This window comes from Bos taurus, chromosome 11 (genome assembly GCF_002263795.3).
Source record: "Bos taurus isolate L1 Dominette 01449 registration number 42190680 breed Hereford chromosome 11, ARS-UCD2.0, whole genome shotgun sequence".
Lineage (NCBI taxonomy): Eukaryota > Metazoa > Chordata > Mammalia > Artiodactyla > Bovidae > Bos > Bos taurus.
The window spans coordinates 101,321,919-101,345,943 of NC_037338.1; the positions used below are offsets into that span (position 1 = coordinate 101,321,919).

Below are 24,025 nucleotides of genomic sequence, written 5' to 3' on the forward strand. Positions count from 1 at the left end.
TCTTGACTGGTGTATTCTGGGGATGGTTCTGACACTCAGGAAATTCAGAAGAGCTAGCTCATATAGTGACAAAGGGAATGAATATATCTGTGTACCAGGCTGTTAGACATTGAACTTCCTTTACTGCATACAGCAACCCCATGAGTAAGGTTCTAGTGTATCAGCCTTGCTTGAAAAATGAGAAGCAGGCTTAGAGGAGATAAGCAGTTTGCTGAAAACCAAATAGTAAGCAGCAGAATACGCCCCCTGGAGCTGAGCCATGTGATCCAAATTAAGAATCTGCCCTAGAGCGTCTATAATAAAGAAAGTCAAGTCGCTCAGTTGTGTCCGACTCTGCGACCCCATGGACTGTAGTCTATCAGGTTCCTCCATCCATGGGATTTTCCAGGCAAGAGTGCTGGAGTGGGTTGCCATTTCCTCCTCCAGGGGATCTTCCCGACCCAGGAATCAAACCGGGTCTCCCGCATTGCGGGCAGACTCTCGTCTGAGCCACCAGGGAAGCCCAGTATTCCACTACAAAAATCTCTCCTTTGGACTGTGTAATAGTTGGCAATCAGCATATCCAGACATGCTGAATTCTAATCAGGCCTTCACCACTTTTTGACTGAGGGGAACCGGGGAATCTTCTTGACTTTTCTGTGCTTCTAGTTGCCTCATCAGTTAAATGGCAACGATAATCCCTAGGTGACTAGGACGTCTTGAAGATTCAATTACACATGGCTCAGTTGGTAAAGAGACCGCCTGCAATGCGGAAGACCTGGGTTCAATCCCTGGGTTGGGAAGATTCCCTGGAGAAGGGAAAGGCTACCCACTGCAGTATTCTGGCCTGGAGAATTCCATGGACTGTATAGTCCATGGGGTCGCAAAGAGTCGGACACGATTGAGAGACTTTCACTTTCACGGGCTCTTGCTCCAGAAATGACTACCTTGAAAAAAGTAAACAAAGCTGATCGCTGGGGTCCTTTAATCTCCCCTTTCAGCCTTCAGAAACACCAGGGGCGAGGCCCCGTCCCATCAACTTTCTGAACACCTTTTCCTTCCACACCCCGTCCAAAGCCTTTCTCAGAAGCTGCCCCTTGGAAATATTTGTCAAGTTCCTAACACCTTTGAAATCGAAACTATTAATAACCACCTACATCCAAAGATTACTGTGAAGCCTCAACGAAACGAGCGTGGATATCTCGCGCTTGCACTACAGACTAAAGGAAACCCACACGAGGCGAACCCAAACCACCTGCAGACGACAGCGGCGGCCGGGGAGCAGCCGGGCGCAGGCGCAGTGACTGCCAGGCCACGCCTCCTACTCTTCCGAGCCGACCAATGGGAGACGGCTGCTAGGAGGCGGCCGCGCGACTTCAGAAGGTCCCCTCAGCTTTCCTCAGCCACGCCGCGGATCGAAATGTGTGCCGTCACCAAAAGCGCGCCGGAAGTGCGAGTTGTGCAGCTCGTCGCAAGCTCTGAGGGGAGGAAGTTGGCCTCGGAAAGACCTGGGCTGCGTGGGCCAGGCCGCGGGCGGCGGTGGTGGTGGCTCCTTTCACCAACTGAGGGCCGCGCGATGGGAGACGAAATGGATGCCGTGATCCCTGAGCGGGAGATGAAGGTCAGGTGTTGGCCAGGGCCTCCCACCCTTCCTTAATCCTGGTATTGCCTTGGCGCCTCCCTGACCCGGGAAGCGCGGGTGCCCGCTGCCCCGCCTCCTGGCTGAACGGTGTGAGGCGATGCAAGTTCTTGTTACCGCTTCCTGGAGCGCTCTGCCGTGCAGCGGGCGTGAAAGCCCCACGGAATGTACTTTCCGCGTCCCCTGTTGGTCTTGCGCGAGCTTCCTGAGTTATCGTAGTTACTTTAATGTGGTCGTCGGAGTATGGGAATAACTGTTGTTTATTGAGCGTTTGCTTGCATGCCAGGCACTGGTAACTATCACAGCGACCCTAGGAAGTACTTGTTAATGTAGAAGAGCAAATAGAGGCTCGGAAAGTAACTTACCCAAAGCCGCCTTTGACGGGCGGACTGAAATCTAGGTTGTTGTGAGCAGTTTTAAAGATTCTCTCCTCTGTCGCTGAACTAGTTCAAGCCTGTAACCCAGGCTTGCTTAACGCAGAGCAGGGATCATCCCTTATCCTACAGGCGCTTTTGTTTTTGTTGTGTTTAGTCGTTCCCGACTCCTTGGGACCCCATGGGCTGTAGCCCCCTGGATTCCTCCGTCCATGGGATTCTCAGGCAAGAATACTGGAGTGGGTTGCCAACCTCTCCTCCAGGGGATCTTCCTGACTCAGAAATTAAACCCATGTCTGCCGCCTTGCAGGCGGATTCTTTACTGTCTGAGCCACCAGGGAAGCCCACAAGTCCTTTAATTAACTAGAATTGGAGGTCCGTTTTTGGTACTGGAAATCCTCCTGAAGTCAGGAAACTTGAGAGGATCAGATGATCCCAATCTCAGCTCAGTTCAGTCGCTCGGGCATGTCCAACTCTTCGACCCCATGGACTGCGGCACTGCCAGGCTTCCCTGTCCATCACCAACTCCCAGAGCTTGCTCACACTCATGTCCATAGAAAGGAAATATTAATAAGTCATGGGAAGATTTTAGGCATTTGGACAACAACTCACTGAAATGCATTAGGAAGTAGTAATCCATACCATGTTAAGAGTAGAAGTCTCTTCTTGAGAATCTCTGCCAAGGGTGACCAACCCAGTGAGAGTGTGCCCTGTTCCTCATGTAGGTTGGGGCAGAAGGATAAAAAGGTTTTAGAACCACAGACTCAGAAAATGGTGGTCTCACATTGAGTTTCTGATTACCAAGACCCAGAGGTTATCAGGATGAGAATTAACAAAAAACTGAAAACTTTATGGTGCTGGAGAAGACTCTTAAGAGTCCCTTGGACAGCAAGGAGATCAAACCAGTCCATCCTAAAGGAAATCAGTCCTGAACATTTATTGGAAGAACTGATGCTAAAGTTGAAGCTCCAATTCTTTGGCCACCTGATGCGACTGACTCGTTGGAAAAGACCCTGATGCAGGGAAAGACTGAGGGCAGGAGGAAAAGGGGGCTACAGAGGATGAGATGGTTGGGTGGCATCACTGACTCAATGGATGAGTTTGAGCAAGCTCCAGGAGTTGGTGATGGACAGGGAAGCCTGGCATGCTGCAGTCCATAGGGTCGCAAAGAGTCACAGTGAGTGACTGAACTGAACTATGGTCTCACCTGGAAAGCCGTGTGGATTTCTCATCACCATATGCAGTTGTAATTAAGAAGATTATTTCAGTTACTCTTTTACCAAATATGTTTAAACCTCACATCCAAGTAAATTAGTATGTGGGGATCCTGTAGAAAACACCCTGTAGTGTAGTGAGTGAAAGGCACTCAGTCGTGTCCGCCTCTTTGCGACCCTATGGACTATACAGTCCATGGAATTCTCCAGGCCAGAATACTGGAGTGGGTAGCCTGTCCCTTCTCCAGGGGATCTTCCCAACCCAGGTCTCCCGCATTGCAGGTAGATTCTTTACCACCTGAGCCACAAAGGAAGCCATAGGAAACACTATAAAGGTACACAAATGAAGGCTGAGAAAGGCTGTCTTTGGTTTTCATGTCTTTTAGAGTGTAAGCAAAAGGAGATTTACATTCTTTTCACTAAAACCTTGATTTAAAGATAGGTTTAGAGTTGAAGGGGAAAAAATATGTATAGTACAACTTAACGTGTGCATGCTCAGTCGCATCCAACTTTTGCAAGTCCATGGACTGTAGCCCACCAGGCTCCTCTTTCCATAGAATCTTCTAGGCAAGAATATTGGAGTGAGTTGGCATTGCCTCCTCCAGGGGATCTGCCCCACCCAGGGGTCAAACCGGCCACACAGTCTTTACTCTCAGGGTAATATATATTTTGGTGTACCAGAATATGACAGATAAGCTAATGTCCTGTTTTCCCTGAATTGATCTTGTTTTGACCCTGCACCATAGGATTTTCAGTTTAGAGCACTGAAGAAAGTGAGAATCTTTGATTCTCCTGAGGAGTTGCCCAAGGAACGCTCAAGTCTGCTTTCTGTGTCCAACAAATACGGCCTGGTCTTTGCTGGTGGAGCCAGTGGATTGCACGTTTTTTCTACTAAAAATCTTCTTATTCAGAATAAACCTGGAGATGATCCTAATAAGATAGGTAAGTTACTTGGTTTACGTTGCATGATAGAGAGAGGAGCATAGTGAAGTGCTAATGTCATTTGCTTCTCAAGTTTTACATAGTAAAAGTAAAACTACTCTTAGTCCTGAGGTTGACCCCCAAGAAGAGGAAGTGCTAGATGGGCTGCTGGAAGCCTTCCTGGGTGTTCTCGCTGGTCCTTTGTATTTCTCTTCTGATGACTTGTTCCTCTGAACTCAGAGGGAAGAACGGCTTACCTTTGTGCCACACATTTTTTTTGTTGTTCAGTTCAACTTGGGTTCTGGCTCTCTAGGAGAAGAATTTTGCTGCATGGCCTTTTAGTTGTCATGACAGCATCATCCAAACACATGGGAACGTGTACTGTTTGGAGCATTGTTGCAGAAATATGGTACAGGACTAGATTGAACCAGGGCTGTGGTCACAGTTGGTTTCCCCAGGCCGTATAAGGGAGAGTCCCTACGATACTCAGTGCAGCGTTAGCCATCTGTAAGGAAGCTGCAGTGCTTCTGCACAACGTGGTATCAGGGTGCGTACGTTTATGTAGATGCAAGAATGGTTTCACATAGACCTGAATACAGTTTGTGGCTTATGCTTCAAACATTCCATTTTCTGCTCTCTGTTTTTTTGTTTTCAGTCGATAAAGTTCAAAGTTTGCTGGTTCCTATGAAATTCCCGATACATCACCTGGCCCTGAGCTGCGATAACCTCACACTGTCCGTGTGCATGATGTCCAGTGAATATGGTTCCATTATTGCTTTTTTTGATGTTCGCACATTCTCAAATGAGGTAAGCTGCTGGCAGATTCTAGGGACTTAAGAAGAGTGCCTGGTATTGAATCATAACCTAGAAGTTCCTGGTTGACCTTTGAATTCTTTTTCTAGATTTGAATTCGGGTTTTTAAGAGGTCCTTAATTATAGAATCATAAATCAAGATCTTTGCGATAATAGGGACTTCAAGAAATTATTTTGTAACACCATCTGCCCCAGGGTGCTGTCATTTCTCATTTACACTTGAGACAGCCAGAGCTCAGGGACTCTTAAGTGACTCGCCTGAGGCCACAGAGTTAGTAGACAGTGTCAGAAGTTCCTGCATGCTGGGTCTCTGGCCTCCTCCTGCAGTGTTCTTCCATCCCAGGCTGTTTAGTAATGGTAATAGTAAGATTGAGTGTTTGTATTGACCGCATGCCAGGCGCTGTGCTAGTGCTTTGCGTGCCGTGTTTTCATTCATGCCTGCCCCTCTTGGCTCTATACTAGCCTTATACACTCAGTATCATGGTCTTCATCTCAGAGATAGAGAAACAGGCCCAAAGAGTTAAGTAACCATCCAAGAGTACAGCAGTACTTGGGGGGTTTTGTTTGTTTGAGGCACTTTTTTTTTTTTAAGTAGAAAGGAATTTCTTTATTCCTCTCCTGGGGAAAGGGGGATGCAGCAGGCTCGTGCCCCTGAAACACCATGCCTCAGCTCCAAAGGCTTTGGCGAAGAGTTTCGCAGCAATGGCTCAACGGCAGGGTTGCTGATAGAAGATTAGCATGTGTGCAGGGCCTGCACGCCTTTAATGTGGCCTCAGGTGGTCTCTCTTTCTTTCTTGTTTTATTAAACATTTAATTTTGTTTTGGGATATAGCTGATTAGCAATGTTGTGATAGTTTCAGCTGAACAGTGAAGGGACTCAACCATACATATCGAAGCACCTTTTATATCATTAATCTTTCGTTAGCCTTCGACAGCAGATCGTTCACTGAGGCTATTTTGGAATTTTGAAGCCTGCTGGGGCTTCTGCATACCAATTAAAATAAGCTCAGTATTTTAAGATGAGCACTCTCTAAAATTCAAGGACCCAACACTATTAAGAAGCAGAGTCTCAGTTTTTATTTTGTTTATGTTCTTTATCCATTATTTTGCATTTGCATATTCCCTGTTGAGAGTCCCTCTGAGTATGCTACAATAATTGATGGCCATTTTCAAAATTATGTTAAAATTGTCTGTAACAAATAGACTGTTGTGTAGAGCTACAGTTTTTTTTCATGGTCATGGGGAAAACTGTAATTTGAAAAAACTTGCATATTCAATAATTTCCTTGGACCATTGAATGTCTCTGTATTTATCTGTTTATTTTTGCCTCTGGGCATTTGTTTTAAAAGGCTAAACAGCAGAAACGTCCGTTTGCGTATCATAAGCTCTTGAAAGATGCGGGAGGCTTGGTGATTGACATGAAGTGGAACCCTGCGGTCTCCTCCATGGTGGCAGTTTGTCTGGCCGACGGCAGCATTGCAGTCCTACAAGTCACAGAGACAGTGAAAGTGTGTGCGACCCTTCCTTCCACAGTAGGAGTAACGTCTGGTGAGTAATGACGTCTTTTACTCTGTAACATATGGTAATGGTCATCTATTTAAAAATTAATCTCTGAGGAAAAAAGCAAATGGGGCTCTTTGTCATACTTGTTTTTTTGGTAGAAGTGGAGAGAGTGTATTTTATTTCTGTAGTTGCTGTCCTTGAAGCCACACAGCACACATGATTCACCTTCAGTGTGCATGGGCTTTCTGGTGAAATGTTTGGGTATAGAAATGTTTGGTTTAGAACTGTGTTGTTGAAATAATTATTTTGACCTAAAAGATCAGACTCTGAAACAGTCATTTATACCTTAGGGGGAAAACATTAGAAAATATCCAATAGAAGCAAGAGAAAGATTTCTTGATATTTGAAAACCTTTTCTACCCTCCTCGATTTATCTAAAAACTGGAGTTTTCTGCACTTTACAGCTTTCTGGGCAATATTCCATTGAAAAAGCCTTTTTAGCAACTGATTCAGTGGCCCAGTAACAAATCACAATTCAACTGTGTCATCGACATGATGTTTCTTTTTTTACTTTGCCAAGTAAGGATGACCCCACAGTCTTCCATGGACTGACAGAAAGAGGAACACAAAGTGGTAATTGTTGTCATTTAGTTGCTAAGTCATGTCGGACCCTTTTGCAGCCCCATGGACTGCAGCACGCCAGGCTCTTCTATCCATGGGATTTCCCAGGCAAGAATACTGGAGTAGGTTGCCATTTCCTTCTCCAAGAGATCTTCCTGAGCCAGGAATCAAACCTGCACCCCCTGCATTGGCAGGTGGATCTTTTACGCTAAGCCACCAGGGAAGCCTGAAGTGGTGATTACATGGCTGTTTTGGTACATATCTCATGGTTTGCTCCATTTTCTTCAGTTTTTAATTGGTAGTATTTTCTTCTCTGTCCAGTGTGCTGGAGCCCCAAAGGAAAGCAGCTGGCTGTGGGGAAGCAGAATGGAACTGTGGTCCAGTATCTTCCTGTAAGTCTTGCCTTGGGCTTCAGAGCGTTTTTATCAAGTAACTGTTTTGGGGTTGGTTTGGTAGTATTTTTGCTGTTTTTTCCTATTAAAATATAATTTATGTTCATTGCAAAAAATCTGTCTGTACCCAAGAGAATGCAGGAAAGAGTTGTCGCGTGTCCACTCTGTCATCCTTTTCCTGTGGTCTTCCAGAGATAATATTCATGAATACTCTTCAGTATAAATTGGCAGAGAATCTGTGTATGTCTGATCAGACCTGGTTGAGAAGGAGAGGCTCGCGGGCAGTGCCGAGGCCCATGCTGTCGTGTGTTCCTCCTGTTCTCTGCAGGGTACAGGGTGGTGAACGTGGCGGAATAGGTTTGAGGTTCAGGTTCTGTTTCTTCTTTACCATTACAAAAAGTTGTTACATGAAATTTGGTACATGTTCTTTTAGGGCATTGGCCTGTAAAATGATAATACAGTTGTTGGATTTGCGGTCTGGGGATTGCTTTGTTTGACACTGTTTTTTTCAAATCTCTTTCAGACTTTGCAAGAAAAAAAAGTCATTCCTTGTCCTCCATTTTATGAGGCAGACCATCCCGTCAGAGGTAACACATCTGCCTTTCTTACTAGGCTGACGTCTAATGAGGCACTGTCTGTAGTGCAGAAATGTTAGACCGTGTGAGGTGCCTGCATACCGGCTCAGGAAAGTGCTGGTGTCCTGTGTGAAAACTGTCATTGTTTCAGTTAGCTAATTAGGTCTCGATCCCTGGGACGGGACGATCCCCTGGAGAAGGAAATGGCAACCCACTCCAGTCTTCTTGCCTGGGAAATCCCCTGGACAGAGAAGCCTGGTGGTCTACAGTCCACGGGTGGCAAAGAGTTGAACATGGCTACGTGACTGAGCACAGCGTACACACACGATTAAGTCACCGTAACGGTAATTCTCTAGTAGGTACCTGTGTCACGTGGTAAATGACGTTAAATGGATCCTGACTTTTTTTTTTTAATTAGAATTCTTCATTATTTGCTTTGATTATCATCTCCTGGGGGTAAAATACCCCTCTGGAATGAATTTGGGCTTTTTGAATCTTTGTGAATTATATTTAGTGAAGTCTGGACCTTTTTAAAAGCTATAGTAGTTGGATATTTATCTATGAGCTGATAGTTTTATAATGTACAGGGGTCATCCCAAGCACAAAGGTGGTTTATTAGGATGTGTGTCTTTCAGTTCTGGACGTTCTGTGGATTGGCACATACGAATTCACGATAGTGTATGCCGCGGCGGATGGGACCTTGGAAACGGCTCCAGATGTGGTGATGGCTCTGCTCCCGGTACGTGTGAAAGGAGTGTCTTGATTATTTGAGAATTATAGACGTCTTCTAATAAAGTTAGAGGCTTTAGGCGTCTCTCTCCTTTCCTTACTGGCAGTGGTACCACTTGAGGTGTGAGATTTTTTTAATGCTGCACTAGGGGCCTGAGGACCAAAATGGTGGTGTCCACTTAGAGCACGTTCTATTGTTGAGTCACATGGTGAAAAAATCCTCAAACTTTAAGCTGTAAACTGTGAGTTGTGATAGGTGTTAATCTGATGAAGTCATTTTAGAAAAGCAAGAAAATACCTTGATTTTCAAAATTCATTCACTTTTTCAGCGACTGAACAACAAAGTGTGTCAGTATGCAGTGGGACCATTTTTAATCTTTGCCAATCGGATATGAGAAAAAAGTGCCTCGTTTTTATTAACTCTTTTGGGTTCCTGACAATATCAAATTTTAAAAATAAGTTTGTTAAGGTGCCTTATTTCAAGATTCAGAGAAGGCAGTGGCACCCCACTCCAGTACTCTTGCCTGGAAAATCCCATGGACGGAGGAGCCTGGTAGGCTACAGTCCATGGGGTCGCTAAGAGTCGGACACGACTGAGCGACTTCACTTTCACTTTTCACTTTCATGCATTGCAGAAGGAAATCGCAACCCACTCCAGTGTTCTTGCCTGGAGAATTCCAGGGACGGGGGAGCCTGGTGGGCTACAGTCCATGGGGTCACTAAGAGTCGGACACGACTGAGCGACTTCACTTTCACTTTTCACTTTCATTCATTGGAGAAGGAAATGGCAACCCACTCCAGTGTTCTTGCCCGGAGAATCCCAGGGACAGGGGAGCCTGGTAGGCTACCGTCTATGGGGTCACACAGAGTCAGACACAACTGAAGTGACTTAACGTAACGTATTTCAAGATTAAGATTTTCTATTCCCAGGGATAATACTAACACTAGCATTTGCTGAGTACCGTTTATGTTCCATGCACTGGATTAGAAACTTTCTATGTATCCTTTCATATCTCACTTAAAACAGCCTTTGATGTAGATTTTTTTAGGTTCATCATTTGTTGTTGCTGTTCAGTCGCTGAGTCGTGTCCAACTCTCTGCGACTGCTTGGACTGCAGCACGCCAGGCTTCCCTGTCCTTCACCATCTCCTGGAGCTTGCTCAGACTCATGTCCATTGGGTCGGTGATGCCATCCAACCATCTAACCCTCTGTTGTCCCCTTCTCCTCCTGCCTCTGATCTTTCCCAGCATGAGGGTCTTTTCTAGTGAGTTGGCTCTTTGCATCAGGTGGCCAGAGTATTGGTGCTTCAACTTCAGCATCAGTCCCTCCAGTGAGTATTCAGGATTGATTTCCTTTAGGTGTAGGTCCATCATACATAGGAGAAAGCATTATCAGAGAAGTTGAATAATCTATCCATGCTGAAGTGACAGACAGGCTTGAATTCAGTTTGGTCCATGGCCAATGTTTCTGTTCTTTGTATTGTCTTTATAGTGTGTCTATGTATTTTGAGTGTATTTTCTTTTTTTTTTTTTTAGTATATTTTCTCATAAAACTTAAAGGATTTTATCTTTTGAGATTCTTAACTTTGTAGGATTAAAGAAAAATCACCCATGAGATTTTTTTTTTCTCATTCTGTTCAATGTAGAAAAAAGAGGAAAAGCACCCTGAGGTGTTTATGAACTTCATGGAGCCCTGTTACGGCAGCTGTACGGAGAGGCAGCATCGTTACTACCTCAGCTACATTGAAGAGTGGTGAGCTGTGGGCGAGGGGGCACACCTGAGCCATTTTGTCCTGCTTGTTCTGCTTTGTCTCCTCTCTGTGAGAGAGGAGAATAGAGGTTGGAGATGCCCTAAATATATATTCAGCTCATGTTGGATAATGCCTTTCTGACTACTACATCTGTTTCCCCAGTCTTGAATTACATAGCGCGAATACACACTAAACTTAAAAATCCCATTTTCTCAATAAGTCCACTGATGACTTAAGAAAATACAGATATTTAAGGAACATATTAAAAGTTTCCCTCTGAGCTGAAGCATCCCTTTGAAAGCTGGATTTCTTGAAACAAAGCTTCTCTTCCTTCAGTTAGGTTATTCTCTCCTCAGGGTGGTATATTTGCTGGGCTCTGAAGTGATTCTGTAGTGTCTCCCCTTTGTCTTAAGTAAGGAGACAGTTGGCTGAGTCTCCAGGGCTCTGACCTATGGACTAAAAAGTAAAGCTTTATGTCCAAAATCTTACCTTCAACGAGGTAGAAACGCTCGCCTTTCTCCTTGACATCTAGAGGGAAGCTTTGTAGGTGTCACCACTGACTCAAGTCAAGGTACAGCTGTTGCGTTTGAATTTAATGGCCTTCCGGTTTTATTCTTTGAAGGGATTTAGTGCTGGCAGCATCCGCGGCTTCCACAGAAGTCAGCATCCTCGCGCGACAGAGCAGCCAGGTAAATGTTTCTCTTTTGCCACTTTTATGTGATGTTGTTCTCAGAGATTTTGGAGGGTTTAACTGTGACGTTAAGATTTAGCTGAAGTCACACCCCTTTTATTGAGTTTCCAGATGAGAGCACAGCTTAAAAAAGCTGTTGGCCAAATGGCTCGGGTATTGTGTTGGACAGACTTGGGTGTTAGATTCAACAGTTCCTTCAGTGTTATCTGAAGCCCTCTGTTTGCACCCTCCATGAATACCTCATAACCATGGTCATAATCAAATGTATTCCAATAGGAGTGTACCTGGGTGTGTAGGAGGCTTTTTCTGCTTTGTTCTGTTTAACTGTCTTTATTTTCTCCTTATTACTTGAATCTGCCTCTTCTATTCAGTGAACTATAACCCATCCTTGACTATGGAAGAGACATGCAAGTCAGACCAAACTGTGACTCTTCAGAAATTCCTTGTTTGGAAAACCACCAGAAAGCTAAAAGCATCTGTGTAGACAAGCCCCATCTTCTTCCGCTTTGTGCTCCTTGCAGGCCAGAGTGGGCTGAGGTTGTCATGGTACACTAACTACCCTTATGCAGAGTGACTACACAGGAGACACAGCTCCTCAGCCGAAAACTTTCCCGTTTTAAAAGTCTACCTGGAGTTTGAAAATGTTCTGTGCATCCTGTGCCTCTTCAACCATTCAACATTTATCCACCCTTCTCTTGAGTGGCAAGGCGGCCCACCATGAGTGCTTACCTCTCAGAGTCCAGCACTCTTGATTTGCTGCTCTTGGATTAACTTCAGTAACAGTCTCCTGATAGCACAAGTATTTTATGTATTCACACATTAAGAAACTCTTTGATTTTTGCTTTTTATCAGAGTAATTTATGTTCATGGTTGAAAAGTCAGGTAGTGGAAAAGGGCTTATATGTGAAATATCAGCCCTTCCCATCCTGTCCTGGTCTGTCCCGTTCTCCAAAAGAGACTGTTTTTAACTTGTGGTCTCTCTCTCTTAATGGTTATCTCCTTATCCCGAAATAATAATCTACTGCATCACTGGTTATCGATAGTTAACTTTAAATTATTGGCCATGATGCAAATGAGGATTTAGCTCACATGTGGCCTTTAGACTTCCCCGTCCTTCCTTTCAATAGGATTGGAGCACTGTTTTAGTCTCTTCTGCTTGTTACCTTTGAACTTTAAGTGATCATTTTTACCTTCGCTTCTTAAGGTTTTACCGCATACGCTGTGAGAGGACCATCTCAGTACCCACCCTTGCCTTTGGCACACCTGCTCCACGCCCACCTTCCAGCTGTTATCACCTGCATCTCATATTCCACAAAACCAAAGCTGAAATTGGTGTATTTTGCCCTGTAGTGATTAGCAAGCAGTCTTTGTTTTGTGTATTGTTGTATTGCTGATTGTTTTTCAAAGTTGGAACCCGTTTCATTTACTAACGTTATTGTGAACGTGACTGTTCACTTCATGCCTAAGGCTTGGATCATGATTGTTTTCTTTCCTGAACAGTTTTTTTGTTTTTCTCTTTCTTGTTGGAAATTATTCCTCCTTTAATTCATGCTGCCCAGTTTTGAAAGCATTGAAAGTTAGACAAAATGTCCATGATTTTTAAAAACCAGGAGTCATTTGTTGTAGGGAACAGATCCCACGCAAGCAAACATGAGCCAAAGGGGAGTTTATTGGAAAGATGTGGTGGCTTCTCAAGGAATCCAGTGGCAGGAAGATTGACCAGTGTGAGGAAATACACTGAGAATTAGGAAGACGAGCTAAGGTCACCTTCTGTCTCTGTGGTCGAGTGAGCACAGGGCATCCGGCAGCTTTCTAGGCTGTGTGCTCACGGCCGCAGTCATTGTCACCTGGCGCTCCTGGTCCTCATCCAGATTCCTCAGCGCAGCTGCTGACTGGCTCCATGCGGCTGTTAGATGGTCCCCCTGTGTCAGGAGTCCACTTGGATGTGGAGGACACATCAGAGAATGTTCGTGATAGTGATATTTATTCACCAGACAAGAGCTTTGTACACCAGGAACAGATAGAAAGACTTGGAAAAGGAGCCCCTTGCTTTCTGCGGGGTTCATAGCTTTTAGACTGTTTCCAGATTTTAGAGTCCCAGGGAATGCAATACTAAACCAAGTGAGTTCCCTTTTTCTCCTTTCCTATTTGAACAGTGCTGGAGAAAGCTCTAACCAACACTGTATCTTCTTCTACTTGTTCTTTTTTCCAGAATAGTTGGGAATCTTGGCTGTTGGAGGACTCTAGTCGAGCTGAACTGCCTGTGACAGACAAGAGTGATGATTCCTTGCCCATGGGAGTTGCCATAGATTACACTAACCAAGTGGAAATCACCATCAGTAAGTATAGTCTGTCATAGCCAAGCTACATGCAGAAATAGTCTTCTTCCCATCGTGGTTAATATTCAAATCCAGCTCTACATTTTCACGATGGAACTTTCTCTGCCATGCGCTTTAGCTTGTCGTAGCGTGTCTGTGTAAAGAGTGAGACAGAGTGCACTATACCACACTCGTCTGATTTAAGTGGATATTCATTGACCGAGGTCACACACTCTGTGTGTCTCTGTGTATGTAAGAATATGGCTAAAATACAGAACACCGACTTCATAACCTTGTTTCTTTGCCCCTCCCGGTTTCCCAGGGCCTCCCAGGCAGGTGGTGTATCCCAGTACTTGGTTCGATGGCTTGGATAAGAAAATGGAGGCCTCAAGCACAGACTTCCAAATGGGGCCTGAGCATGTGCTCTGAGTCTGTCTTCTCCCCTGCTGATATCTTGGCAGGGCTGCAGTCCCATGAAATGTGAACGTGAGAAACGGATCTAGAGAGCAAGCTAGTGGTTGCGAGCAGGGAGAGGGAAGCCGGGAGGGGCATTATAGGAGTTGGGGAGCAGGAGGTACAAACCGCTGGGTGTGAGACAGACTACAGGGAGGCGGGGCACGCGGCCAGTGTAAGTGGGGTGTAACCTGTAAAACTTGTGTAAAGAATTAAGAGAATTAAAAAAAAAAAAGAGCCAAGGAGACAGTATAATGAAAAGGCAGCGGAATGGAGTGGAAAAAAAATCTATAAAGCATGGATCTGATACGGGGTTAATACCCAAAATATATAAGGAACCCATGCAACTCAATAGCAAAGCGAAACAAATAACCTGATTAGGAAATGGACAGAGGACCTGAATAGACATTTTTCTAAAGAAAGCATACAGATGGCCAACGTACATTAAAAGGTGCTCGACATTACTAATTACCAGCATAGGGAACTCTGCTCAATACTCTATAATGACCTAGTGGGAAAGCAATCTAAAAAAGTGGATGTGTGTGTGTATATATATACACACATATATATATGACTGATTCACTTTGCCATACAGCAGAAACTAATGCAACGTTGTCAATCAGCTATGCTCCAATAAAAACTTTTTAAAAGTTTTCACCACACACACAAAATGGTAACTACATGAGCTGAGCGATGTGTTTATTAGCTTGACTGTGGTAGTCATTTCACAGTATGTGTGTCCTTCAGATCATGTTATACACCCTAAGTACATAGCCATTTGTATTTGTCAGTTGTATGTGAATCAAAGTGGGAATGTGTATATATATTTTTAAAAAGGCATATACTATGTGCCTCATTTTAGAGAGGTATCTGCATCAGGCACCACTGAGTCCCTTGTCCTTTCCCTGACCAGACTGTTTGGTCTGATTCACTCAGTTACTTTTGATTCTCACGAAGACTTAATTGACAACATATGTGCTTATCATTCAGCTGTGAAGGACTGTAAAGTAATTGGACTCACTTTGCCATGTCCTTCTGTGTGTTTTCCCCAAGAGTCTCTTCTGTCATTTTTCCTGGAGACTCCTGTGTTGGTCGGGGGAATGCTGAACCTGTCTCCCTGACACCGGGACACACATGAAAATCAGAGCTTTGGGAGAGTCAGAGCCACTATGCAACTGCTGGTGTTGCTCTGTGCAGCTGGCAGTACACTGGCTGGCTGATCGAAGCTGTCCTTTAAAGAGCAGATTCATAAGGGCTGTTCAGATCCAAATCAGAGTGAACCAACCGCGGCTTGTGTGCAGATGAGTCCAGTGAGACCCCTTGCACTTCAGGCTGTCTTCGCCTCCCACGCAGGGGCCCTTCCGTTGACTTGGCTCTTCTCGTACCTTGGTTTTCTTTTTTAACAGCTGAGGAGAAGACTCTTCCACCTGCTCCAGTGCTTATGTTACTTTCGACAGATGGTGTGCTTTGTCCTTTTTACATGATCAATCAAAATCCTGGCGTAAGGTCCCTCCTCAGGACACCGGAGCGGCTCTCGTTGGAAGGAGAGCGGCAACCCAAGTCATCAGGTGTGTGCCTCCACTGCCCCCTGCACCCCGGTTGTGGCCAAGAGGGGGTCCTGCAGGCTCGAACAGGAGTGTCTGCTGGGATGAACACTGTGAGGTCACAAAGTGTTATCGTTGTCAGCCAGTCTGTCTCTTCAAGGCAGGACCAGTCTTCCCCTTGAACAAATGCACATACTTTCTGTCTCTCACCCCCAAGCTTTATTCACCAACCTTTACTTTAGAGAAAAAGGAAGCTCAACCCGATGGATCCCATTAGGTAATTTACTGACAATACCCTGTTGTAAGACCCCACATTATATGATCTGAAACCCAACATGTTTAATGTGAGAAATTGGTTAAGTGATTGTACATCCATACAGTGAAATGCCATGTAACAGTTAAAAATGTTATATTTATTAACAGAGAAAGGGCAGAACGTGCCATGAAAGAGCACTATGATTCCTTTTTTTGTGAGAAAAAATATACATTAAAAAACAACTTGTAAGATACTAAAAGGTAGATAGTGGCTACTGGTGAGAACATAGAAATTTTCTTTTCTCTTTGTATTTAATTTTCTTTAGTTCCTCCCCCCTGCACTCCCCCGTCCACCCCCGAAGGTATCGCTTAAGTGAAAGTGAAGTAAAAGTGAAGTCGCTCAGTCGTGTCCGACTCTTGGCGACCCCGTGGACTGCAGCCTACCAGGCTCCTCCGTCCATGGGATTTTCTAGGCAAAAGTATGCATGCATATAAATGCCAGTCTGCATTTTCAGCATTTTCTCAATGACAGTCACCTGTTAGAACAAAATAAACTTTTTTAGAAGGTCATTGTTTCATATTTTGGAATTTCACTTGTATTTCTGTTTTTGAATTCTGTGAGTATATAACTAGTAAGCTTTTTCTCTTCTAATATAGTTTTTAAAGCTCATAGTGTAACCAATTCTATATCTGGTAAGAAATATGTGGACCAGTGGGTTTGGATATGGTTGAGAACACTTAAGAGTGTCTTACCGCACTGCTTCCCAGTGCAGAGTGAATTGTACATCATAAATAGAGCCGCTTGGATACTTGGGCTCCTATCAACTGTCAGTGTGACCCCAAGTAATATACTAGGTGCCTTGCATAGACTGTATCGGTGCTGTTGTGTTGGAAAATCTCAATACAGTGTGTACTCTTGAGTTGTTTTCTTCCCTTTAAGTGGTCCTGAGTCCCCTGAACTCCCTACGCCCAGTTTCTGGGTCCATGTATAATAAGCAGTGTGCCCTGTGAAGTCAGGAGCCTGGGGAATGATGTTTGTTTCTTTTTCTTTCTTTCTTTTTTTTAAAATACTTATTTGACTGCTTCAGCTCTTTGTTGTGGCCTGTGAAATCTTCCGTTGCAGCCCACGGTCTCTCTAGTTGAGGCACACGGGCTTAGTTACTCTGTAGTATGTGAAATCTTAGTTCCCCAATCAGGGATTGAACCTGCACCCCCTACATTGCAAGGCGGATTCTTTACCACTGAACCACCAGGGAAGCCCCAGGAAGTATTCATAGATTTACTTGTATTTATACTTTCAAAGAAGTGTGAACATTTACTTGGGGTTCTCTGTTTTCAGAAAGTGGCATTTTTATGTGCTAAATCACTTCAGTCATGTCCGACTCTTTGAGACCCCATGGACTGTAGCCCACCAGGCTTCTCTGTCCTTGGGGATTCTCCAGGCAAGAATACTGGAGTGGATTGCTCTGCCCTCCTGCAGGGAGCCTTTCCCGACCCAGAAATCGAACCTGCATCTCTTATGTCTCCTGCACTGGCAGGGGATTCTTTACCACTAGTACCACCTGGGAAGTCCAGCATTTTCATGGTTGTATCCTAAGCATTTCATTCTTTTAGATACAGTGAGGATAGACTGTCATCTCTGACAGTTTGAAAGAACCAAGACCTATAAATATTTTGATTGAAAAATATTGCTTTCTTAGTTATTTGGAGATTAATTTTGGAGAATTTAGAGAATTAACTTGTTTATAGAAAGTTTGGAAAATAGAAAAAAATTTAAACTTGTCTTTTTTCTTCCAGTGGTTTTTCATAAACATCTTTCTTCATAGTTGTGATCATATTATATACATAGTTGGTATGCAGTTCATTTATTTAAATTTTAAGTGTTTTCCAGGTTCTTATGCAATTCTTATGATTTATTTAAGAATGTTTAATATTCTGTTGAATATATTTTACCACTGGGTTGTATTAAATATTTTTCATTTTTTAAGTTATTTCATAGGCATTATTCTTAGAATTGGGATTACAAGGTCCATTTTTTATGATTTTTTTGAGACTTAATGTTTTCTCAAAGATTGCTAAATTAGGTACCTGGTAACAAAAAGTTTCAGGTTTATTTTACCCCTTCACCTAGAGGATTATATGTATTTATATTTTGATAATTTAGAGAACCAAAGTATGCCTCATTTAATTTGTGTTTCTTTGACTAGAGAGAATGTATATATTTTCTTCCTGTGAATTAGATTCCCAGCATTTACCTGTTAAAGTCTCAGGACTTCCCTGGTGTTCCAATGGTTGGGACTCTGTGCTTCCAATACAGGAGGTGTGGGTTCGATCCCTGGTGAGGGAACTAAGATCTCACATGCTTCGAGGCATGGCCAAAAAATTTGAGAAATAAATAAATGAAAAATTTACAGTCCCCAAAGTTTTTGTTGTTGCTTTTATATTTTTGTTTTTTTTTAATTGGTTAGTTTTTGACTGCACCGGGTCTTCACTGCCGCGTGGGGTGAGCGATGCTGAGTTGTGGTGGGCAGGGGCTGCTCTTTAGTCACGGCGCTCGGGCTTCTCATTGTGGTGACTCCTTTTGTTGTGAAGCCCAGACTGTAGGGCACCAGGGCTTCAGCGGTTGTGGCGCATGGGGTTGGTTGCCCCAAGGCATGTGGAGTCTTTCCGGACTAGGGACCCAACCCGTTTGCCCTGCACCGGCAGGCAGACTCAACCACGGGACCATCAGAGAACTCCTCAAAAGTTTTTTAAAATCTCAATTTTTATTTAAAAAATAAAACATATTACTGTCATCTGCAGATTTTTTTCAGTATACCTTTTGGTTGTATGCCTATTTTTGTACTTAGTCAAATCTTTATCTTTCGTGATTTTGGGGGTCACTTTTAGGTTTACCAGCTTGTTAGACACTTGGACTTAATTCACTTTTTGCCGCCTTTGTTTTGAGATACAGTTTTATATATCCTTTTGTATATCTCAAAACAAAGGAGATATATCTTTGATTAAACTGGAGTTGTTTTAGTGACTATTAAGAGACGTAGGTCTGAGTTAAAGTTTTTTCCTGATAATAAAATATTGCAGAATGACTTACTTTTCACTGTGACATCGAGAAGTGTTTTTTCTATATTACTCAAGTTGATGTTTATGAAGACCTGTTAGTCTAATGTCTTTCTGCATTTTATTTTTCCTTCAAAGTTTTAGATATCTTGCCATATGGAATGTTTGCTATGGAAAGTTCAACATCAGCTCACATTTCTTCTCCCCACAACTTTTGGAATGAGGACCAATTATTTCTGGCTTCCTTCTTCCACCAACCCTTTTCCACTTGCTTCCTGCGATGTGAACCTCCAGTGTCATGGCGTTAACTTGTCTCTTCCCTCTTCCTCCCTGTGTTTCCTTGCAGGAAGTATTCCCACTACCCCCACCTCCCCTCAGGCCCCGCAGAAGCTCGATGTGCCGGCCGCCGCGGCGCCTGCCTCTGTGCTGCCTTCATCACAGGCCGCCCCCACCTCCACCTTCTCTCTGCCATCAGCTGTGTTCTCCTTTGGTTCTTCATCTTTGAAGTCCTCTGGTTCTGTCCCTGGGGAGGCTCCTCTGAGTTCCAGTGGCTCTGACGGGGCCAAAGCAGCCCTGGTCTCTGGCACTTCGCCCTTCCCTTTTGCTCCTCCTTCTCAAGCCTCCCTCGCGCCCACGCCTGTGGCCTCTCCCATGATGCCCTCAGCTGCTTCATTCTCCTTTGGATCATCGGGTTTTAAGCCTACCCTGGAAAGCACACCAATGCCAAGTGTGTCAGCTCCAAATATGGGAATGAAGCCCACCTTCCCACCGTCAGCTCCTGCAGTCAAGGTCAACCTTAGCGAAAAGTGAGTAACACTTCAAGTTTGACAGGTAGAGATAGCGCTTGTTTTTCACTTTCATGTGGGATCTTAGTTCCCTGACCAGGGATCTAAGTTCCTCACATTGGAAGGCAGATTCTTAACCACTGGACCACCAGGGAAGTCCTACGTGTATCTTATTTTTTCACTTCTGTACCTGCTTGTTTTGTTCTCACCACCAGAATATAAACCTTTTGAGAAAAGTAGCCCTTATACCTTGTACCCTTTCACATAATTGCCATTGAGTATAAATACTACCAGCTTCCCCCTCCACTCTTCTGTATCTTCCCTTGTTACTGTGGAGGGGATGCCGGCCGCTGTCATTGTTGATAATAAGTTGTCATGCAGCCACTTCATTCTGAAGGTTGCCTAGTATTCCATTGTGTAACACTGATTTATTTCACTAGTCATCTGATGCTGTATACTTATATTCTTTACAGACATTTGCTCTTCTAGGTGAAACTTACTTCCCCTTCCTAGCAGACCGTCAGCATCCCAGAGATAGTAACCTGCTCTCATCTTCCATTTTCCTTCCCCAGAGATGATCATCCCACGAGTCCTCAGTAATTTCCTTGACAAAGGGAGGGTACTAAACTCTCCAAAGTCCAGTTGAGTCCCACCTTCTTTTTTCACTCGGCCTGATAGGATAGACAGTAAATGTTTTATATCATGGTAAACTTAGTTTTGTCATCATATTAAGTATTATTTTATATTTTCATTCCAAATAAGCAGATGACGAATGTTTCCATGCAGCCTTCACCTTTTGTAAGAAATAGCTAAACATTTGCCCTTCCTAAAGGCAGAAGAGTCTAGGAAGTTACCTTTTGATGATCACTCATTATGGTTGCGAACAATCCCACAGCAGCAGGCTGTTCTGACCCACTCGGGCTGCCGTTTTCAGGTTCACAGCTGCAGCCACCTCGGCTCCTGTTCACAACTCACAGAGCACAGCCTCGATGCTGCCCTTCTCGGCCTCCAAGCCGGCTTCCTCTGGACCTCTCAGCCACCCCGCGCCCCTCTCGGCATCATCCAGTTCCTTGTCATCCAAGTCCTCAGCCACTCCGTCCGCATCAGGTATGATTTTAAGCAAACATCTTCAAAGCTCAGTCCCGAATTCCCAGATTAGCAGTTCTCCAAGTTATTTAAAAATCCTAGCCAACATGGCTGGACTGGATTCCTTTTTCTTGCTTCCTGTAACTCACACTGAAGTCCAGTGCCTTTTGTACTCCAGTGTGGAAAGATTCATAGTGGCTTCAATGCTTGTCTCTGTCTTGTGGGGCATTTGTCTTCACGTAGAGCTTGCTCTCCATGGAGGTCAGTCACCAAGCAAGTCTTGAAGACACATAGACGATAAGGAACCTGCAGAGGCTTTCTGCTTATTCCTCTGGTGACTGTCCTGGATTTTCACACTCAGCCCTACCATAAGCAGATTTTTTAAATAAAGATCATGATAATGGTTATATCCAGGTTGAAGTGCATTATACAGCTCAACGAGCAAATGTACCCACCCTGTCTTTTTCTTCTTTCAAACCTCGGAAAGGCTGCATATTATAATCTGAATACCATTCCTTTCCCTGAGAGTCAGCATCATGCACTGCTCCTTTATGTCTTTCTTTCTTTTTTAAATATGAATTTCTAGTTTGGTGAGCTTGGATTTTTTTTCTTTTTTTAAGACAAATTACTTTTTGGCTGCACTGGTGTTTGCGCTTTGTGCAAGCCCTCTCTAGCGGTGGTGCGCGGGCGTCTCATCACGGAGGTGTCTCTTGCTGCAGAGCGCAGGCTCTAGGGCACGCAGGCTCCAGTGGTTGCAGCACACGAACTCAGTTGCTCCCCAGCATTTGGAATCTTCCTGAACCAGAAATTGAACTCTTGTCCCCCGCATTGGCAGGCAGATTCTTAACCACTGGGCCACCGGGGAAGTCCTGTGTCTTTCTTTTTTAATGTAAATTTTTTTCTAAAACATTGGAAAGTTAATCACAGATATGAAACACTTCACCCCTAAGAACTTCAGTGTCTCTCTCCTAAAAACAAGGGCACTCAATACATTATCACACTAAAGAAATTTAACAGTAATTCAGCCTGTAGCCCGATTCACGTTTCCAATGTTGTTCCTGTAATGTTCTTATAGCTTTGTTTTCCCCCTTTGTTTTTCTAAAAGCCACTCAAGGGCTACATGCTATATTCCAATTTTGTCTCGTTAGTCTCAAGCAGTCTTACCGTTTTTGTCTTCCTCAGCATTAACATTGGTGAGATCAGGCCAGTAGTTTTGTGGACTGTCCTTCAATTTGGATTTGAGAGTTTCCACACAGTGAAATTTACATGAAACATTTTGAGCAGTAACACCACGTAGTTGATGTGTGTGCCACATCACGTGATTTCCTTTTGTCCTCACATAAGTGACATCATTTCGCTCACAGTTGTGGTGGCGTCTGTCAGATATGTCTCTGTTTTTAAGTTTGTTGTTTGCTCATGCCAGTGATAATACCCAGCCAGACGTACTTACATAGCCATTTGGTGTTTGAGTGCCAGGAATAATTTTATCTTGGTAGATACTGAGCAAGCATTGAGCTGTATAAATTCCTGAAATCCCTCATAGCTGCTGATCAAGGACTGCCTTGTAGCATTTGTCAAAGTCACCTCATTCTGGGACTTTTCACCAGATTCTGGCAAGTACTTGTCTATGACCTGAAGAATTAACAATCCTTTTCACATCTCTTTACACTTTAGGGTAGAAGAAATGTACCACACTGCATATACACTTTCTCCCTGTCTGCTGCTCACCACCCATATCTCCCTACTGCCATTGCTGTTATTTAATTCTTAATAGTTTGGTGGCTCCTGGATCATTGGATTGTACTCTAGACCCACTGGGGGAGTCCCTTCTCTCACTGTTTAATCTGGTTCTCTTGAGATGAGGCTTGGATACAAGTTTTTGGTATATTTGTTTTTTAAAAGCTCCTGCTGCTAAGTCACTTCAGTCGTGTCTGACTCTGTGCGACCCCATAGACGGCAGCCCACCAGGCTCCCCAGTCCCTGGGATTCTCCAGGCAAGAACACTGGAGTGGGTTGCCATTTCCTTCTCCAATGCATGAAAGTGAAAAGGGAAAGTGAAGTTGCTCAGTCGTGTCCGACCCTCAGCGACCCCACGGACTGCAGCCTTCCAGGCTCCTCCGTCCATGGGGTTTTCCAGGCAAGAGTACTGGAGTGGGGTGCCATTGCTTTCTCTGTTAAAAGCTCCTAGGTGATTCTTATGTGCAACAGACTTGTCCTAGAGGATTCCAGGAGAGTCCCGAAGGCCCTGTGAGTTCTTCCTAGGGATGGGAATTGTTGCTCTCATGGTCTTTAAACTTTGTCCCCAGTTCCCAGAGGTCATCAGGCGCCTCTGTGAGGATTAGGGATGGGCTGAGGGGACTGCCTCCTGGGCCTGCACACCAGTGCGCATACCTGTTATCGGAGACACTCCAGTTTACCTGCTTTACAAGGGAGCTTCCTGTTTTAAAATGTTATGTGTGTTTTTTAGGTATTTGGAAACCGTGGATATCTCTTTTGGTAATCAAGATGATAAATGGAGGCCAGGGACAGTGAAAAACTTATTTTATTAGATTTGAGGAAAGGATATTCATGGTGGAAGAAATAATGGGAATGAATACTGTTTGTTTTGACCGACCTCTTGTTCTTACAGGGAGAGCTGCTCAGGGCAGTCCAAGTCCGGTGCCCTCAATGGTCCAGAAATCACCTAGGATAACCCCTCCAGTGACTAAGTCAGGCTCTCCTCAGGTATGTTTAAACTCAGCCTGCAATACTGTGTTTATTAATTTACTGCCCCAAACATACATGTTTATAAAGTGAGTTTTTTTTGATTTTAGAATTCACACCTTTGCAAAAGTATTTCGGACTATGTGATAGGCAGTACCAAAGTGGGAGCTATGAATGTTTGTAATGTCTGCTCATAAAAGCCATGTAATGCAACCCTAGAATCTTAGGCTTGTTTTCTCTGCTGATTCCTGAGCTTATCCATGCTATGTTCCATTTGTGGAATCCTGTTCATGTCTGAAGACTGTAGTATACCACCTGATTTTTTTCTGTCATTCCCAAAGTAATCAAGAAATCTCCCACTGCCCTCTTTTTTTTCTGCCTTTCCATTACGACTTGGTTCATTTTATTTAATTTTTTACTAACATAGAGTACACATAGGGGGAAGGAGGATACAGGTGACACATATCCACCTGGATGAATTGCCACCAGCTGAGTACACCTTGGTAACAACCCACACCCAGAACAAGAAACAGACCATACTGGGGTCCCTGAGTCCCCCTCCTGTGAGCCCTTCTAGACATTACCCTTGCCAAAGAGGTCTCACTGTCATGATTTCTAATAG

The 24,025-nt window shown here is 44.1% G+C and overlaps 1 protein-coding gene across 4 annotated transcripts in view; it reads left to right on the forward strand.

The window, feature by feature from the left end:
* The first annotated feature begins 1,440 nt into the window (after nt 1-1,440).
* The window catches only part of NUP214 (nucleoporin 214), a 90,987-nt gene continuing 68,402 nt past the window's right edge, over nt 1,441-24,025 (forward strand). For 2 of the 4 annotated variants that reach the window (XM_005213418.5, XM_010810496.4), the window contains exons 1-14: nt 1,441-1,600; nt 3,953-4,148; nt 4,783-4,934; nt 6,290-6,488; nt 7,386-7,456; nt 7,980-8,043; nt 8,667-8,770; nt 10,407-10,513; nt 11,134-11,200; nt 13,415-13,541; nt 15,380-15,541; nt 19,176-19,635; nt 20,549-20,721; nt 23,330-23,424. In XM_005213418.5, coding sequence (XP_005213475.2) covers nt 1,556-1,600; nt 3,953-4,148; nt 4,783-4,934; nt 6,290-6,488; nt 7,386-7,456; nt 7,980-8,043; nt 8,667-8,770; nt 10,407-10,513; nt 11,134-11,200; nt 13,415-13,541; nt 15,380-15,541; nt 19,176-19,635; nt 20,549-20,721; nt 23,330-23,424 — 2,022 coding nt within the window. In that variant the 5' untranslated portion in view covers nt 1,441-1,555. The remainder of the gene's footprint in view (nt 1,601-3,952; nt 4,149-4,782; nt 4,935-6,289; nt 6,489-7,385; nt 7,457-7,979; nt 8,044-8,666; nt 8,771-10,406; nt 10,514-11,133; nt 11,201-13,414; nt 13,542-15,379; nt 15,542-19,175; nt 19,636-20,548; nt 20,722-23,329; nt 23,425-24,025) is intronic. The other 2 variants (XM_024999248.2, NM_001205443.1) reach the window with 2 other exon arrangements.